Source organism: Tenrec ecaudatus, chromosome 1, assembly GCF_050624435.1.
Source record: "Tenrec ecaudatus isolate mTenEca1 chromosome 1, mTenEca1.hap1, whole genome shotgun sequence".
In the NCBI taxonomy this organism is placed as follows: Eukaryota; Metazoa; Chordata; class Mammalia; order Afrosoricida; family Tenrecidae; genus Tenrec; species Tenrec ecaudatus.
In genome coordinates, this window is record NC_134530.1 from 16,316,128 (window position 1) to 16,330,384 (window position 14,257).

At 55.7% G+C, this 14,257-nt stretch overlaps 2 protein-coding genes across 2 annotated transcripts; both read right to left on the reverse strand.

Moving 5' to 3' along the window:
- Positions 1-160: 160 nt before the first annotated feature.
- On the reverse strand, positions 161-3,018 carry DNASE2 (deoxyribonuclease 2, lysosomal). The gene is made up of 6 exons (XM_075547843.1): positions 2,692-3,018; positions 2,404-2,584; positions 2,233-2,311; positions 1,594-1,758; positions 1,299-1,496; positions 161-879 (listed from the first exon to the last, which is right to left on the reverse strand). The coding sequence occupies exons 1-6, from the start codon at positions 2,784-2,786 to the stop codon at positions 536-538; spliced, it is 1,062 nt and encodes a 353-aa protein (XP_075403958.1). The 5' UTR covers positions 2,787-3,018; the 3' UTR covers positions 161-535.
- Positions 3,019-3,609: 591 nt separating this feature from the next.
- KLF1 (KLF transcription factor 1) lies at positions 3,610-6,758 on the reverse strand. The gene is made up of 3 exons (XM_075536781.1): positions 6,672-6,758; positions 5,093-5,906; positions 3,610-4,206 (listed from the first exon to the last, which is right to left on the reverse strand). The coding sequence occupies exons 1-3, from the start codon at positions 6,756-6,758 to the stop codon at positions 4,031-4,033; spliced, it is 1,077 nt and encodes a 358-aa protein (XP_075392896.1). The 3' UTR covers positions 3,610-4,030.
- Between the last annotated feature and the right edge of the window lie 7,499 nt (positions 6,759-14,257).

Here is a 14,257-nt window from a genome sequence, read left to right on the forward strand (position 1 = left end):
CCACCGTCCTCCCCTGGCAGGCCGGGATACTAAGTGGCCCATCTCTCCTGTGCTTGCAGAATGGAAGTCTGGTCTCAGGTGACGAGACTTGGGCCCTGTGGTTCCACGTCCAGCTTCACCTTCCCAACAGCCAGGCTGAAGAAAAAAGCTCACTCACCACTCCATCTAACCATTTTCTTTTACTACTCTAAACCCCAAGCTGCGCGTCTTATGATCCCCGCTTCCGCAGGTGAGAGCTTTGAGTTACAGAGAGCTTAGGGCACATAATCCATACAACTGGGAGTCTGGAATTCAACCTGCCTGCCTTCAGGGTTCCCAATAACCAAAGTCCGTTGCCATTTGGTACATCCATTCTGATTCTGATGTGTCTATTCGGACTCTCAGTAACCCTTTTGTCAGAGTAGAACTGCCCTAGAAGCTTCCATGGCTTAACAGGCGTTGACTTTGCAGGTGTCCACTGCCATGTCTCCTGCCAAGCAGTTGGTGGGTTTGAACTACCAACCTGGCAGCAGCTGAACGCTTAACCACAGCACCACTAAGGGTCCTTACAGGGTTCCCAAGCCTTCACCAATGGCTGGAAGGCCTTCCAGAGAGCAGGCAGTTGGGCACACAGTATGCCCCCACCCCGCTGTTTCTCTCCCGAGTTCCGATTCATGTCACCCACACAGGTCCAAGGTCCTTTGGGGGCTACACACCACTTGGAGTGGTCGTTTGTGGAACTGAAGGTTGGCGCAGCTGGCCCAGGGAAGCCTATCTGGGTCACATCCAGGACATCATGGGCACCTGAGCAGTTGGAGGGCAGAATGCCGGCAGATTTGTGCCAGAATTGGACCTGCAGGTTGCTGTCAAGGGCTGTTGCTAGCCAGCCGGAGTACAGGTCTGCAAAGGATGGAGAGAAGACATGGCAGGGTCAGGGTCCTTGCGCAGAGATTGGGCCCAAGTCACTTCTCTTGGAGCTCAGTTTCTTCAACTATCAGTCCTCGGCAGCCCTGAAAAGGACAGTATGACCTCCATAGCCCTTCCCAAGTGCTTGCTAGGCATCATCTCACGGAACCATGACATCAGTCCTTTTGAGTATACACAGCCCCATTTTCCAGACAAATGCACTGAGGCTCAGGTTCAGTCACACTGCCTCAAACCAAGTTTTGAACCCAGTTCTGCCAGTGCTACACCTTCCATGGGATTATGACTCCCAAAGAGGGCCAGTCTCTATCCTTGGTCTGTCATCAGCCACACACACACACCAGACACAACCTTTTGCTGAGAAAGTTTCCCAACCCCCAATCCTCAGGGCTCACCATCTCCAAAGTTTCTGAACTTGGCAAAGCTCTGGAAGGTGGCTCCTGCCCGAGATGTGAGGGTCACACTGTTGTTCCAGGGTCCTCGCTGAACATGGTGGCCCTCAACCACCTCCTCCAGGTCGGGGAATTTCTGGGCAAAGTCCCCTTGCAGGTTGTGGTCATACACCAAGGGGTAGGTGTAGGTCAATTGTTTGCCTGGAGGCAAGAGGGGTGGGGGAGAGTGTGAGGGCTGCTCAGACTCTGGCGTGGGTATCTGGGACTCACCCTGCCTCGCCTCGAGAGCCCCACTCACCAATCATCAGGAACTGGGAGAGGGGGAAAGACACACAGAGCAGGGTCTGGCCATAGACTCGGGCACTAGGAGGCCAGCTGAACCCTGCAGAGGAGGCAGGTGGAGGGAATCCAGGTACGCTGTGGATCAACCAGAAGCCCCCTTCTTGGTCCAGGAGCAGCACCCCTGTAGTAGAAAAGGGGAATCAGTCACTGCTCAAGGTATGTCAGTAAGCATATCCAGACACGAAATGTCCTCCATTTTGTGAGGCTCCCTGGCGGCATGGCAGGTTATGCACAGAGCTGCCAACTGCAAGGTCAGCAGTTCTAAACTACCAGTGGCTCCAGGAAGAAAGATGAAGCTTTCTACTCTCAGTCTCAGAAACCCACGGAGGCCGTTCAACTCTGTCCTTCAGGGTCACTGGGAGTGTCATCGACTGGATGAGAGTGAGTTTGAGTTGGGAAGGGTACGGGCAGTCTCAGGACCACAGCTTAGTTCGTTGCCTCCCGCTGTCAATTCTCATAGTCCAGAGGAATGAGAACTTTAAAAGAACTGTAAAAGCAACAGAACTTTAAAAGCAAAGGCCAGAAAGAACAGGCCACAAGCAGGTCAGGGACCAGCTGGAGGAAATTCCAGAGAAAACCCCAGGCTGCTCCTTACCCTTTGTGTGCCCACGGCTGGCAGTGCCGGGAAGCTTGGTAGGCAAAGGCGGCTGGTCATTGTAGAGCAGGAAGGCGAGCTGGGGGAACGGACGGGAACAACGGGCAATGTGAAGGTTGTCCTCGTCCCACCCTAGAATCCCAACCCGGATTCCTCCCCGCGCCCCTTCACCTGGCTGGCGTTGCTCCGGTACAGTGGCATTAGGCTGCGACCCACAGCCCCCGCCGAGCTGTTGATGGGCCCCACGCCATCACGCCAGCCTCCGGAGTCCGCGTCCAGGTACTTGTATCGCAGCCCGCTCCCGGTCGCGTCCCCAGACCTGCTCTTTTCCGGCAGCTTGTAGACGACAAACCTAGAGGTTAACCAATAGGCAGAAGTGGGGGGCGGGCGGGAGAGAACCCGAACCCCTTGCCCTCCCGCCGTGCGGGTGTAGGGAGACGGTCGGCGCCGGCCCCTCACCAGTCCACAGGCTTCCCCGAGTCCCCGTAGCAGGTCAGCGCCCCGGCCGGCACGGCCAGCAGCACGGCGAGGAGCAGCGAGCGCAGCGGCGCCATGGGAAAATCGGTCTCGTGACGGCAGGGCGCAGGGTCACGAGCTGGGCCCCGCGGGGTGCGTCTCTCACTTCCCCAAATTCGCCTGGAAACGCGCCCCCGACACCCAATGCAGAGATTTAGAACCACAGCCCAGGTCCTCCACCCCCAGGGGGCGGGGCTTCTTCAGGTAGGCCCCACCCCTGACCTGGACGCCCCGGGGCCGACTCCAATTCCATTGAGCCTCTTCCGTGATAAGACTCCACCCCCTCCTCAGACCACGCCCACTTCCGGCCAGGCTGTGGCTCCCGGCCGCCCACCGACTCCGCTACTAGCCAATCAGAGCCCGCGCCCCTCCCCTCGGATCTTCCTAAAGTACCACCACGGTCTCTAGCGGGTCGGGTTCTTTTGCACACCCCGCCCCGAGGCTTCCAGACACAAGTCGAATTTTTTCTTGCGTGCATAATATCGAGACCCGACACTTTGTGAACCTTGCTCTTTCCTGGATCACCCCTTTTCATTCTGCACGTTTTCCCCTAGATACCCCGGAGCTAGCCAAGGGGTCACTCTGGATTACAACAGGGGAGATTTATTAGGTCTTCGGAGGCAGGGCTGAAAAAAGAGAGAGACCGTGGATGGCAGGAGACACTGGCCTTGTAGTTGGACGGTGGCGGGAGGGGTGGCAAGGTCTGAATGAAGTGTGTCACGAGAGTAATGTATAGAAATAAGGGTGTGTGCAGGCCCACCAATATCACCTTGCGGGTACAGCCGCCGCCCACCTTTCAGTCCCCCAAACCCACACAGTCAGACCAACGCTGAAACTTTATCGGGGAAGGAGAGCGTTTTCACAAGACCCATAACCATTCACAGCTGATGCCAGACCCGGTGGAGGCTGTGGCCAGAGTATCACCACGATGTGGAGCTCCAGGTGAAGGCCCTTTCCAGATCCCAGCTCTCTGCGAAGACCCCCAACGCGCCCCCTCCTGTTGTCCAAGGCTGTCCGTGAGCTAGTCTGAGGGTTCCGCTGAGAGTCCATGCCAGTCTGCCTCTGGAGGGTCGGTTTCTTTGGGTCTGTGTGACCTTTGACATCTCCATGTGAGGGGGCGGGGCTTCCTCTGAGCCTCCCCCATGTCTGTTTCTGTATGAATAGAGTCAAGCCTTGATCTCATGGTGGATCCGTGGGGCACATGTCAGATTTGGAACGCACTCCCGCAAGGGATCATGCCCCACCTCAAGTCCTCAGGTGGGTCCAGGTGCTAGGACAGGGTTCAAAGGTGGCGCTTCATGTGCAGGGCCAGATGGTCTGAACGGGAAAATGCTCGCGGGCAGAGCTGGCAACGGAAGGGCCGCTGCCCAGTGTGCTTCCGGTAATGGCGAGTCAGCTCGTCCGAACGCGCGAACTTCCAGCCGCAGCCGTCCCACGTGCAGGCGTACGGTTTCTCCCCTGGGAGCAAAGGGTCCGTGAACATCACTGCCCAGGCGCCACCTCCCTCCCCCCATTCGGTTCGTCCAAGCACTAGCTGCACCCCTTTACTCAGCTCTGTCTGGAGCCAGAGCAAGGGAGGGGCCTAGGGCGCAACTATAAGAGGTCTTTGCTCTCAGGTGCTGACCCCGTGTCTGGTCCCAGCGGCCCCCTCCGCCCCCCCGCCACCCCCCATGCCTTTTCTTCTGCACCTGCACCTAGCTGCAACCCACTATTTGCTCAGGCACACTGGCCCTGCCTCCTAATCCACCCCATGCCTTGGCCCTATTCCCACCCCCCACTTCCGATCCAGCCTTTCCCTTGCACCTCCGACACCTCTTGCAATTGCCCAGCCATCCCTGCCCCTTGGACCCTGAACCCCAAAAGTTTTAGGCCCTCTTGTCAGTGAGCTACACTCCACCCCTGGCACGCCTGGCCAGGCCCCTGCACTCCAGGAGTGGTGAGTCCATCTAACCCTCCTCTCTGTCCCACCCTCTGCACAAGGGCTCCGCCTCCCGTTCTATTCTGTGGCCCCACCTGTCTTCCTTTCTCGGGGACTTCTTCGCCGGCCAGCCTTCTGTTTCCCAGTTGTCCCTCTTGCCCTCCTGGCCTGCCTTTGCATCTGGGCCGCGTCCTCTGTGACCCTCCCTCTGCACCCTGAAACCTGCATCTGCCCAGCTCCAGTTCTGACGTCCGGAGTCCCAGCCACACCCCCACGCGTTTGGCTCCGCCTCCGAGCCCAGCAACCCGGGCTGTTCAGTACACCCCAGACCCAAGGCGCTAAGCCCCTCACCTCGCTTCCCTCTGGCCCCAACCTTGAATCTTAACCTTCGTGCCTTACCCGCCCGAGCCCGGCCCCGTCCCTCACCCGTGTGCGTGCGCAGATGGGCCTTCAGGTGGGAGCTCTTGGTGTAGCTCTTGCCGCAGCCCGGGTGCACGCACGTGTGCGCCGCCTGTCTCTTTCGCGCCCACGAGCGCCGGCTGCGTTTGGCTGGCGCCGGCTCCCTGACCTCCGCTGGGTCTCCGTTGGGGGCTCCTAGCCCCGCGCCCGCCGTCCCGGGTCCCAGGCAACTGAGGAAGTGCGGAGAGACGGCGGGGCCCGGCGCGGGCGCCGGGAGCCCGCGGTAGAGCTGGAAGTGCCCTTGGTACTGCGGCACCGGGTACAGCGCGGGGTACCCAGACAGCAGCCCGTAAGGGGCGCCGGACGCCGCGGGCACTGAAAACCCAGTCCGCGGGAAGTAGCTGCCGGAGGAGGCGGCGCCCGGCCCGGGATACACTGTGGGTTGCAGCGGCTGCGCCTTGGGCTCGGGGGCCGGGACTAGGGCTGCGCCCACGAAGGCGTCGGGGCCCGGAGGTCGGGGGGCTGGGCGCGCCCACCCCGCGTGCTCCTCTGGACCCAAGAGCCCGGGCTCGAGCCCCAGGCCGCTGGAGTACGTGCCCAGAGTCTCCGGCAAGGCCGGGTACTGGGTTCCGGGGCCCTCGCCCGACGCCGGAGCGCAGGGGCGCGCCTCTCCGCTGGGCTCGGAGCCCTGGAAGTTGGTGAGGAGGAGATCCAGGTCCCAGGCGGCCGATTCCCTCCCGTTCTCCACGTTCGGCGGCACGTCGTCTGACTCCAGCTTCACGTTGAGCGGCAACCCCGGGGGCCCGGGGCCCAGATCCTGCTCCTCGTCGGAGCGCCACCACTGCGGGAGGGTCAACATGAGGTGTCAGCTGACAGCCGGGCACCCTGTCCTTGGCACAGGCTGGTTGGAGACTCCGGAGAGAAGTTTGTTTGCCTGTCAGCCTGCCTACCCCTCCCCTATACCTGCCCCCCCTCCCCCAGTTCTAGGACAGAGGTTGCTCCTTCTGGCTGGAGCCGCCAGATAAGGCCTCCATTATCTCGAGCCACACTTGGGCATGGGGGGGGAGGGATGACAGAGGAGGAAGACTGGAGTCTAGCCTGGCCTCAGTTTCCCCTCAGGGCCTCCCTCTCCTTCCCCATTCTCCAACGCGGGTGATTCAAACACCATGGCTGCCCCCCCCCACTGGTGGGGCAGTCGTTGAAGTGCTCAGCTGTGACCTGTGAGGACCACAGCTTATGGATCTACCAGCTGGGCTAGGAGAGAGGTCTACTTCTTTAAAGACCTGGGCCTTAGAAGCCCTGTGGGGCTGGTTCTACATCCTGTCGGGTCACCGTGTGGGGCAGTGAACTCCAGGGTAGTGGAGCTCTGGACCCGTGTTTTCTGGGGTTACCTCTGAGCCTCAGACACACAGAATGCTCAGCTCCAGCCTCCCATATCTAATTACAGAACAGGGTCCCAGAACCTTGGGCCATTCCCCTTCCCAAGCAGCCACCCGCTAACCCTGATCAGGTCTCTTGATACCAGGCCAAGGCTCAGGCCCACACCTGCCTGCTCTGAAGCCAAGCCCCAGGCCCAGCCAGCCCACCTGGCCCTGCATGGTCCCACCTTCAGGAAGTCCTCCTGTGTGTCCGGGAAGGGGCCCAGGGAGGTCAGCGTGCTGATGGAAGGCAGAGCAGTCTCAGCTGTGGCCATGGTGGCACCTGGGCCTGGGTGCACGCCCAAGGCCCTCCGACCTCCTCTTCCTCAACTGCCTAGTGGGCTCTGAAGCTCTAGCAGCCCCTTGGAGAGTGCCTCCTTCCACTCAGCTGATTGGCTGCAGCCCCTGATAAGGGCTGGCAAGGCCTGGGTGGGTGGTTCTCACTTGGAGGGAATAGAGCTCACCTCAGCCTGTTTGAGGCTGGGTCATAAAGACCGCCCTGCCGCTGAAGTGGGATTATATGTCAGGGGTTGGGGCTCAACTGCTGGGTAAAGTGAGGCACAGGGTCCCCACCCAATACATAATGAGACTTGGGGCTCTGCTTTCAGTCAACCTTCCTGAAAGGGGTGGTGGTGGTGGTAACAGGTAGAATGGGCACTCTGGGAAGGAGCTGTAGGATCCCCTCTCTGCCCAGTGGGGCCCTGAAGCCCTCTCCCTCCCCAGTGAAAAGCAACCGCACTGGTGGCGGGATTCGGCACCAGCTCCTTGCCAAGCTTTATCAGGCTCTGCAGACGTCCAGGCTGCTATCAGGTGGGGACCCAGAACAGACAAAACTCTGTCCCTGGTGAGTGGGAGGCCTTGGGGGAGGGAGGGTTGGGACTTCTTATTAACTTGGTTTTCAAATGCCTGGGTTTTGAGCTCCCAGGGCCTGATTCCTGGGCTGCAGGGAGCTGCTGTCAATCAATCAGACCCCACCCCCATGATCTACCATAGACCTTCACTTGGTGCTACTTCCCATCCAGTGCCTGGAGGTCTGGGAAGAGGGAAGCTCCCTGGCTCTTCAGGGTGGGGTGAATGGTTTGCCTCAGGCCACAGGAAGTGCCTGCATTCAGGCAGAGGCCCAGGGCCGCCCACCTTTGCCTGAGACCTGACTGCTCTGGAATTTCCCTTCTCCTGGAGTGAGCTGAGGTTCTACACCCATGTCCCTAAGAGCCAAGGGGTGACCATGGGCAGACATCACCCAGTCATAGTTCATAGTCACCCAGGGCCGCAGTTACACAGCGACAAGTCTCTGGACACTCAATCACAGGCCAGTCTGCCTGACACATGAAAAGAGTTCGTAGCAGTGAGAGCTCAAACACCACCTTTGATACAGGGTTACAGTCACATCCCAGACTGATCCCATTGAGTCAGTGACCCCTACAGGACAGAGTAGAATTGGCCTTTTAGGTTTCTGAGACCGTTAATCTTGATGGGAGTAGAGAGCCTCATCTTTCTCCTGAGGAGCAACGGGTGGGTGGGAACTGCTGACCTTGCAGTTAGCAGCACAACATATAACCCACTAGGCCACCAGGGTTCCTCTTCGTTCAAGGTGTCATGAGGTGCCCTGAAGTGGCCCCCGTTCATAGCGATGCTAGGTCCAACAGAATGAGACACTGCCGGTCCTGCACCATACCCACAGTTGCTAGATTTGAGCCCTTTGTTGCAGCCCTGGGTCCGTCCATAGACAGTCTTCCTCTTTTCCACAGCTCCTGGACCACGCCTCGTGTCCTTTCCCCGGGACTAAGCTTTCCCCATCAAGTGTCCAAAGCACGGGATATGAAGTTGTTAGGTTCCTGGAGTGTGAAATCCTTGGCCCTCGGCACAAGAAAAAATTCACACCGAAGCCTGCTCTGTAATCCAAGTGAGTTGTATAAAGGACAGAAGTTTCAGGTTTGACACAGGCACCCCCAGGGCACTTCACCCCCACCCGGGGAGACCAGAGGCCAGAGAAACCGCTCAGGGCCAGGAGCAGCTGAAAAAGGGAGAGGTGGGCCCAAAGTTTTAGCCTTTTGGGCCTTTCCATTGGGAGGTGTGGTCGAAGGTATCGGTTGACCCCATTGGCTGAATTAAGCCCACCTGGCCTAGATTGAGGTCGTTTGAGGTGCACTGGCTTCCTGTCTCAAGAGCCTGAGTTTGTGCATGTCCTCGAGTCTTTATCAGCTTTCAACTTCCTGTGAGGCGCAGGGGTGTGTGTGTGGGGGGGGGGGGCTTGGCACCTAGAGGGACTGACAACCCCTAGTTCCTGTTTTGCTACCTCACTAAGTCTGGACGCCCTCACTTCTAGGGAGTCTTCTGGCCATACCTCTTCCAAATCAGATCTCTTCGTTGGCGTTGGCAGTCCATAGCACAGCAATTATCCCTCCCACAAAGGATTCCTCTCATAAGGGATTCCTAGGGAATCCCGCTCACAAGGATTCCTGGATGTGTTGTCACAGAGCCACAGAACCCTACTCAAGCAGACGTAGATTCAGACACCGCACGTAAGACCCCACACATGCACCATTCACAAGCACACCAGGATGTAGTACTGAAACAGCTGTACGTCAGAAAATCGGACTCAAAGCACATCCACGGGACTGTACTGAGCCTAGACACCACCGGTCACTATCAGCGTGTATAACTGTTAAGTCTCTCTCGTGGGAGAAACACCTTCGTCCTTGGCTTCGTGTGAGGAAGAATTCACACTGAAGCCTGGTTTGTGATCCAAGTGAATTTTATGAAAGATATTATTAGAAGTTTCAGGTTTACCCAGGCATCCTCCGGGATCTACATGCCACCCCACCCTGCCTGCCGAAAAGGAGAGAGAAGAGGAGAGAGAGACCAGGTGGGCCTTTTCAGGTGCTAACAATCCTGGTCAACCCCATTGGCTGAATTGAACTCACCTGACCCAGATGGGTCAATGCAAAGGTAACGCCCACCTAGGTGTACCACTCCTTCCTGGCTGGAAGCACAAACCTCTGAGCATGTGCAATGGACACCCCCAGTCCCTGTGCTAGCTATCTAACGTACCTAGTCACACCGCTTGGTCAAGTGGACCAATAACACACCCAGCTCACTGTCACCGAGTCACGGCTCACTCACAGCAGCCCCCTGTGGGGTTTCAAGTCTGTCACAGTCTTTCTCCCTGGGAGTTGCTGGTGGTTTTGGACCACCAACCATGGGGTTCGCAGCCCAGCGCAGAATCAACACTCCACCAGGGCGCCTTTGGTAAAGTGGAGGGGCGGTGACAAAGAGCAGGGCCCTCAACGAGATGGATAGACACAGTGGCTGCACCAATGGACTCAGGAACAGGAACGATGGTGAGGCGGGCGCAGGCCGCGGCAGTGTGCATTCCGCTGTCCATAAGGTCCCTATGAGGCAGAGCCGCCTCGATGGCCCTACAAACATAAGCATTACTGACATCGTTGTCTCCAGCTGTTAGGTAGTAAGATAGGGGCTGTTCCTCTCCATAACAAGGGGCCCCCTACAGGAAATCAGACGCTGATAAAGGTTCACTGGCATGCGCCAATTCAAACCCCAGAGCCAGGAGACCAGGGTGGGCCACAAACTAGGCCAGGTGGGCTTAATTCGGCCAATGGGGTCAACCAGTACTGTCGACCACGCCTCCTAGAATAAGGTCCTAAAAGGCGGGAGCCTGGAGGCCACCCCCCTCACCTCACCCCCCTGCTTCTCTGCCTTCTGTTTGGCAGTGTTTTGGAGTCTCTCTCCCTCCTTCTCCCAAAGTTGCACGTGTGGGGGGTGCAGTCCTGTGTTCAGTTAACTGTAAAACCTGAAACTTCTATCCTTTATAAAAACTCATTTGGATCACACACCGGGCTTGAGCATCAATTTCCTCCTGTGGAAGCCAAGAATCAAGGTTTTTCCCACCCAAGGAATGTAACACAATCACAGGGTCACAGCCAAACACAATAGTCACTTGATACAGACTCAAATGCCCTGAGAGTTGAAGTTCACTTCACCCAGGCATAGACACACACACACACACACACACACACACACACACACACACACACACAATATGAGCTATTAGGTGGGGGAGTTAGCCATGCAAACACTACCTGGACACAGTCAGTACAAACGCTGAAACCAAACCCATTGCCACCGGCTCGATTCTGACCCATGGCAACCCTTTAAGGATAAGGTAGAACTGCCCCTGTGGGCTTTCGAGGCTGTAAATCTTTACACGAGTAGAAGACCTCATCTTTGTCCCGTCAAGCAGCTGATAGTTTCGAACTTCTAACCTTGTTTTTTGCAGCCCAATATGTAACCCACTAGGCCACCATGACCCCCCTGGACACAGCCAGTAGGTGAAAGATAGGGAATGGTGTGTAAAATGGTGGTGCTGTAAGGTCTCTCTCTCCGGGCTAGATTTACACCTCGGTCCTTGGCTCCGCACTAGAAAGAAAGAACACCAAAGCCTGGCTCGTGATCCAAGTGAATTTAATGAGAGTTAAAAGAAGCTTCAGGTTTTATACGGCACCCATAGGATTCCTTTTGACCATGCGGCCTGGCAGAGACTGCTCGGCGTCACGCAAAGATTTCTCTCCCAACTTGTCCTCTGAAACAAGACCCCTCTCCCTCTTGTTCCTGCCTTTTCAAGGATTCCCCGGGGAGGCGTGGTGAACGACCCCAGGTCGGTCCCATTGGCTGAACTGCAATCACCTGGCCCAGGTGGGCTGATCCAGGTTTAACACCCATCTGTGCTTACCGGCAGGAAAATCCAGGCCTTTGTCCTATGCTGGCTCTCCTGGGCATGCGTCAATGGACATCCCATCCCTGCCTATCTGCCTAACAGTGCTACTGTGGAAAATAGTCTGGTGGGTTCTCAAAAAGTTAAACACAGAATGACTGTGTGATGCAGCAAACCCCTTCCTGGGCACCTGTCCCACAGGCTTGAAAACAGATACGTGTTTACTGGTGTTCCTTGCAGCCCTGTTGATAGCAGGCAAAGGTGGCAAGCACTCAAGTGTCCATCAATGACGGCGTGGAGAAGCATGGTGCAGTATAGTCAGGACATGGAATATTATCCAGCCAAAACCAGAAATGAGAATCTGAGATGTGCCCTGCTGGAACATTATTCTCAGAGGAAGGTATCCGATGCAAGAGGCTGCTTACTCATATAGCGGGATTCCCAGCATGCAAAGGGACCTCTGGCTGGGAGACAGGGCCCTGGGCAGCATGTGGCTGGAGGATCATGGATGTCTACAGGAAGGCAGACCGGGTCTCAATTTGGGTTTCCCCAAATAAGAATCAGGTTTCTCCCCAGTGGCTCCTGAGCTTCAGAGGCCCTCAACGATGACACGACACTCATTCCGGGGCAGGGGGCTTTAGGGAAAAGAGTGGGTGGGAGAAGTCCTTGGCTTGGAAGGAGCAAGGAGACCAAAAGCCTCAGAGTTATGAAGACTCCTGGACATGTCAGGGACATGTCACGGTGATGGTGGACTTCCTGGTGTGCATGTGTGTGAATAATTTCAGTTGGAAGTTAAGAAGGGACAGGTACACCTAGGTTCTGAGCAACTGGACCAACAGATGACACCATAAAAAAAAACAAAAGATTGAAGTTATCAAGGATTTTATCTTGCTTGGATCCAAAAATCAATGCTTATGGAAGCAGCAGTCAAAAAATCAAACAACACCCTGCATTGGGCAAATCTGCTGTAAGAAACTGTTAGGTAGTTAGAGGCAGAATTAGGGGTGGTCCCTCTACATACCAAAGCCTCCCTCCCCCCTTACAGGAAGTCAGAGCTGCTTAAGGCTGGAGAGCATGCCCACATTCAGGTCTTTGAGACAGGAAGCCAGTAAACCTGGGTGGGACCCCCCCCCCCCCCGTGGGACCCCGCCCCCCGGGTGGGACCCCCCATCCAGGCCAGGTGAATTTAATTCAGCCAATGGGGTTGACCACGCCTCCCAACAGGGGCCCTGAAAAGCCAGAAGTTTTTCTCTCTGGCTCTCTCCCAGTGGCTCCCGCACAATTCAGTGGGGCCGGGCTGCAGGTTTCTCTGGCCTCAGGTTTCCACGTGTGGGTATGAAGTACTCTGAGGGGGTGCCTGTGTAGAACCTGAAACCCCTTCTACCCTCCATAAAAACTCAGGCTTTGGTGTGAATTCTTTCTGGAGTGAAGCCAAGGACCAAGGTGTTTCTCCCACAAGAGAGAGGTAGCATGACCTCTATTGAAGTTCCATGGACTGCCAGAAGGACAGACACATCTGTCTTGAAAGAAGAACAGCCAGAATGGCCCTGGGAGGCTTCTCCCATACTTTGGACATGTTACCAGGAAAGACCAGTCCCTGGAGAAGGACATCATGCTTGTGCGCTCATGCCTAAAACCTAAGGCATTTTGTCCTGAACCTTGAAATCATCCTAAATGCCAACAGGAGCAATCTCCATTCACTCTCTGTCACGGGAACAGCCAAGGCGAAGTCATAAGGAGACAGGGATGGGCACAAGCCCTGGGAAATCTCTCTAGCAATCCCAGAAGGCAGGGAGGAGCCATTTGCTTATGGGAAAGACAAGAAAGACAGATGAAACAAGACCATACACATAGAATAAGGAAGGTTGACTCAAGGGAATCCCTAAATAGGGAAGGTCGACTCACGTGAATCCTTGATATGTCAACAGAAGAGAGATATCTCCTTTGTGTTCTGTCTCTAGCAGACCTTCCTCTATCATGAAGGGGATCTCAGGGTGTGGTGGTTACTTTGGGCTGCTAACCGCAAGGTCCTAAGTTCCCACACTGGCTGCTCTGCATGAGAAAGGGCTTTCTAAAGAGTTAGTTTGGGAAACTCCGAGGCTTTTCTCCTGTCCTCAAGGCTCACTTGGAGCTGGAAATGGACTTGCTGGCAGTGAGGGTTCCCCCCTCCACTTTATTACAAAAGCTTATAACAAAGCCCTCTAGAGCTGTTCCTGTTGGTATTTAGCTTGTCTATGGAAAGAATCAAGCCTCCATCAACACATTCTCTCTCCACCCCTCTCTCTTTCTATATATATTGTCTTGCTTTTTGTATTTCATCACCTATAGTTCTGATGGTGGGTCAGCACGTTTCCCACCTCTTTTCAATTTACTGTATATACTGAATAAAATCTTGGTTTTTTTCCCACTATTATAACTTTGTGATGATTTCCCCTTAGGACAAACAGGACATCTAAAAAGAAGAATTTAGCAAAAGAGAAAGCCCATCAGTGAGATGGGTAGACACAATGGCTGCAACAGGGGGCTCTAACATTGCACAGGGGAGTGCTTTATGCCGTGCACGGGGTAACCCCAACAACAGAGCCCAGGCACTTGGGGGCAGTAAGGACACTCGGAGTCTTATCATCATTCCTCTCACCTTCAGCTGGAGATAGTGTGTCAGGGGGCTTAACTTCGCAGGGTGTCAGGATCCCACTGAGACACACGGACTAAGTCACCTGGCACACATAGGCACCGAATACTAGAAGTACATACACACATGTACTCATCCTATCAGGCACACCTACCCCCATAACTAAATGAGATTGGCATACATGCAATACCTCACACAGGTACAATCACACAGATTACGGTCACATGAGATTACATTCCATAGACAAGGCACCACAAAGACAGACAGCCACCGTGACAGTCACAAAGCCACATGCACACAGCCGCACAATGTGTGGCTAATACAGACGTATTAACACACAACACAAGCACTTATGACCACACAGATGCAATAACTCCATCCGTTAGGACTCACACCTGCTAACCACGTCA

Excerpts from the sequence above, each read along its gene's own strand:
- KLF1 (XM_075536781.1), bottom strand. The coding sequence starts at position 6,758 with ATGGCCACAGCTGAGACTGCTCTGCCTTCCATCAGCACGCTGACCTCC. Across the intron at positions 5,907-6,671 it reads CACAGGAGGACTTCCTGAAG|TGGTGGCGCTCCGACGAGGA; the intron begins GTGGGACCATGC and ends ACCCTCCCGCAG. Across the intron at positions 4,207-5,092 it reads CCATCTGCGCACGCACACGG|GGGAGAAACCGTACGCCTGC; the intron begins GTGAGGGACGGG and ends CTTTGCTCCCAG.
- DNASE2 (XM_075547843.1), bottom strand. The coding sequence starts at position 2,786 with ATGGCGCCGCTGCGCTCGCTGCTCCTCGCCGTGCTGCTGGCCGTGCCG. Across the intron at positions 1,759-2,232 it reads CAGCCGTGGGCACACAAAGG|GGGTGCTGCTCCTGGACCAA; the intron begins GTAAGGAGCAGC and ends TTTCTACTACAG. Across the intron at positions 880-1,298 it reads GTTCAGAAACTTTGGAGATG|ACCTGTACTCCGGCTGGCTA; the intron begins GTGAGCCCTGAG and ends CATCCTTTGCAG.